This window comes from Tupaia chinensis, unplaced genomic scaffold (genome assembly GCF_000334495.1).
Source record: "Tupaia chinensis unplaced genomic scaffold, TupChi_1.0 Scaffold000335_1, whole genome shotgun sequence".
Classification (NCBI taxonomy): domain Eukaryota; kingdom Metazoa; phylum Chordata; class Mammalia; order Scandentia; family Tupaiidae; genus Tupaia; species Tupaia belangeri.
Window position 1 is genome coordinate 4,061,779 of NW_006159829.1, and position 2,518 is coordinate 4,064,296.

At 57.2% G+C, this 2,518-nt stretch overlaps 1 protein-coding gene across 1 annotated transcript in view; it reads left to right on the forward strand.

The window, feature by feature from the left end:
* Positions 1–2,518, forward strand: part of COL22A1 (collagen type XXII alpha 1 chain) — a 272,600-nt gene that overhangs the window by 61,756 nt on the left and 208,326 nt on the right. The window contains exons 10-11 of the mRNA XM_027773278.1: positions 168–212; positions 1,606–1,668. Coding sequence (XP_027629079.1) covers positions 168–212; positions 1,606–1,668 — 108 coding nt within the window. The remainder of the gene's footprint in view (positions 1–167; positions 213–1,605; positions 1,669–2,518) is intronic.

Consider the following 2,518-nt stretch of genomic DNA (forward strand, 5'->3'; position numbering starts at 1 on the left):
GGGGTCCGAGCTGCTCTGTAGGTGTCAGGCCGAGCACGGGCCTTGGCTCCAGCGAGCAGTGCCCTCCCCTCAGTGGGCTCACAGAGAGGCCGGCTCTGGGGTGTGTGGAGAGGGAAGGGAGGGTTAAATAGGGCCTTACTTGTTTCCTTTTGTCTTTCTCCCTTTAGGGTGAAAAGGGCTTTGATGGCCCCGTGGGACTCCCCGGCCCCAAGGTGAGTGAGGTATGCTGCAGCAGGGGCAGAGGTGCAGTTCCGAGAACCCCAGGCAGCCTTCGCCTCGCTTTCTGTCTGGAAATGGTGCATTAGGTCCTGCCCAGATTGTGCCCAGAGCTGGCTGAGGTGAGAGGAGAGGACGAGAGCAAGTGGCGAGGAGTCTGGACCCCGGCGTGTCTGCACTGCTCCACGTCTCATTTCTCAGTCTGGAAACAGCAGGGCAGGTTGCAGCCTGTGACTTCGGCAGGAGCTCTCCCTGTCAGTTCATTCAGCATCGCTCTCTCCAAGCTGCTGCATTCCAGAAACCTTCAGGGGTCGGTCTCTTAAAGTTGCTTTAAATCGCATGAAATTGTCTTCTACTCAACCTCCACCCATGTTAGTTGCACACGGCCAGGTCCTCCCTGGAGGGGGCCCCTGTCCTGGATCAGGGAGCTGCTCTCCCTCCCCGTCTTCCCCGGCTCACAGCATTTATTGAGCTGCACTCGGCCACCTTCTGCCCTTGGTCTGGTCTCAGACAGCTAAGACCCCAAGAGATGCCAGTTGCCCCGGGTCACACCAAGGCTGAGTGGAAGCATTCAGTAGGTATTAGAGACACCTAGAGACGGCGGGGCCCTGGCTTCCCCTGCCTCGTCCCCCTTCTTCTCTTTCTGCATATTTAATTCCCTGAGCCATACTCTCGCCCCTCTTCTCCCTCCCCCAGCTCTATCTCTGTGTCTTTGTCTCCTCCCCCTTCTCTGCTTCTGCATTTCGTAGTTTTGAACTTATGCAGCACGTCACCATGGAGCACCTGCTAGTAGCCCGGCACTGGGTAAATCTGAAGGTGCAGGACGGTTTAGACGCAGCCCTGTCCTCAAGTGCCTGAGTTCGATCTTGCAGACAGACCCATGAGCAAAGAAGCCTATTTCTTTTTGCCCGCTTCTCCCTCCTCTGCTGTCCTCTCACACTGGACTCCTGTGTGACAGCTGTGCCCCTGCTGGGTGTCAGGCTCAAGCTGGGAGCCTGCTGTGTCATAGACAGCTGATGCCGGGGTGAGAATTACCTCTGCCGTGTGCGCCCTGAGTGCTGTATGGGCCAGTCCCGGTCGAATGAATGGTGTCAGCCCTGCCTGAGATGCAGCATCAGTCCATTTTACAGATGAGAAGGTCGAGGGCCAAGGATGATAAATTACTTGCCTGAGAATTATTTCTTTGTCAAGATGTTCTTTGCCCCTGGAACTGTGCTGTTGGGGACGACCGAGGTGCTTCTTCCTGTCCTGGGTGGGATGCAGACCTGGCTCTGCAGTTGGCAAAGACAAAACCAGCTGCTTCTCAGCAGTCAGAGTGAAGCCAGCCTGGGTGCCCCTGGGGCCCGTGAAGAACCTGCCTGACGCTTGTCTCTGGTTTCAACCCCACAGGGAGACATGGGCACCACTGGGCCAGCTGGAGCTCCTGGACCCAAGGGAGAGAAAGGTGACATGGTGAGTCAGGTGCTGCCTCTGTGCGCTGACCTGCACGGCTGCGGAAGACCCCGGGCTCCTGCCTTCCACCTGCCCTCAATTATGCAGACCACCACATGTAGCTGAACCTGGTGGGAGCTGGGCACATGCCCACTGCCTTTGGGACACAGCCCAGCTACGTGCATGGCCCGGGGCCTGCTGGGCGTGGCCTTGGTGGCCTCCCTAGCCGTGCTCTCCTACCCCAGCCCCACACTACTTGTTTGGTTGCATGCTTTCTCACTCTGGCCATTCCTCATGGTTTTCCTCTACCAACAATAGTTTTCTTTTCTGCTCGCCCCTGCTCTCCCCAGCCCTCCATGCCTGGCTCGTGTTTCTCATCATTCGCATCGTGTCTGTGCATCGCTCTCTGGGTGGTCACGCAGATCCTGAGGCGTGCTCCTTTGTCCCCTCATCAGGCACCAGTGGCTGGACTCACTGGTGCCCTGACCTGTGACGTGTCATCATGTCACTCTCAACATGCAGTCTAGCACGAGTCGCATTCCTGACTCCTTCCTCTGGCGAGCCAGGGCCATTGGGTCAGGAAATCACAAGTGAACAAGTCACTGTTCCAGGCAAAGCCTCAGGAGCCAGGTGGCTGGGAGGTGAATTCCAGCTTCACCAAGACATGTAATCTATCTGTCCTCGGTTTCCTCACCTGTATGGTGGCATGACATACAATGGTCTAGCTGCATGATGGGGAATGAAGGACTGATCCATGCGTGTGGTTTACAGTGGTGCTGGGAGGACATAGGTACTGCCATTGCTGCCGTGGTCTCAGCTGGCATGGTGGCCACACACCTCCCCCCCCCAACGCAGCATCAGGCCATCTCAG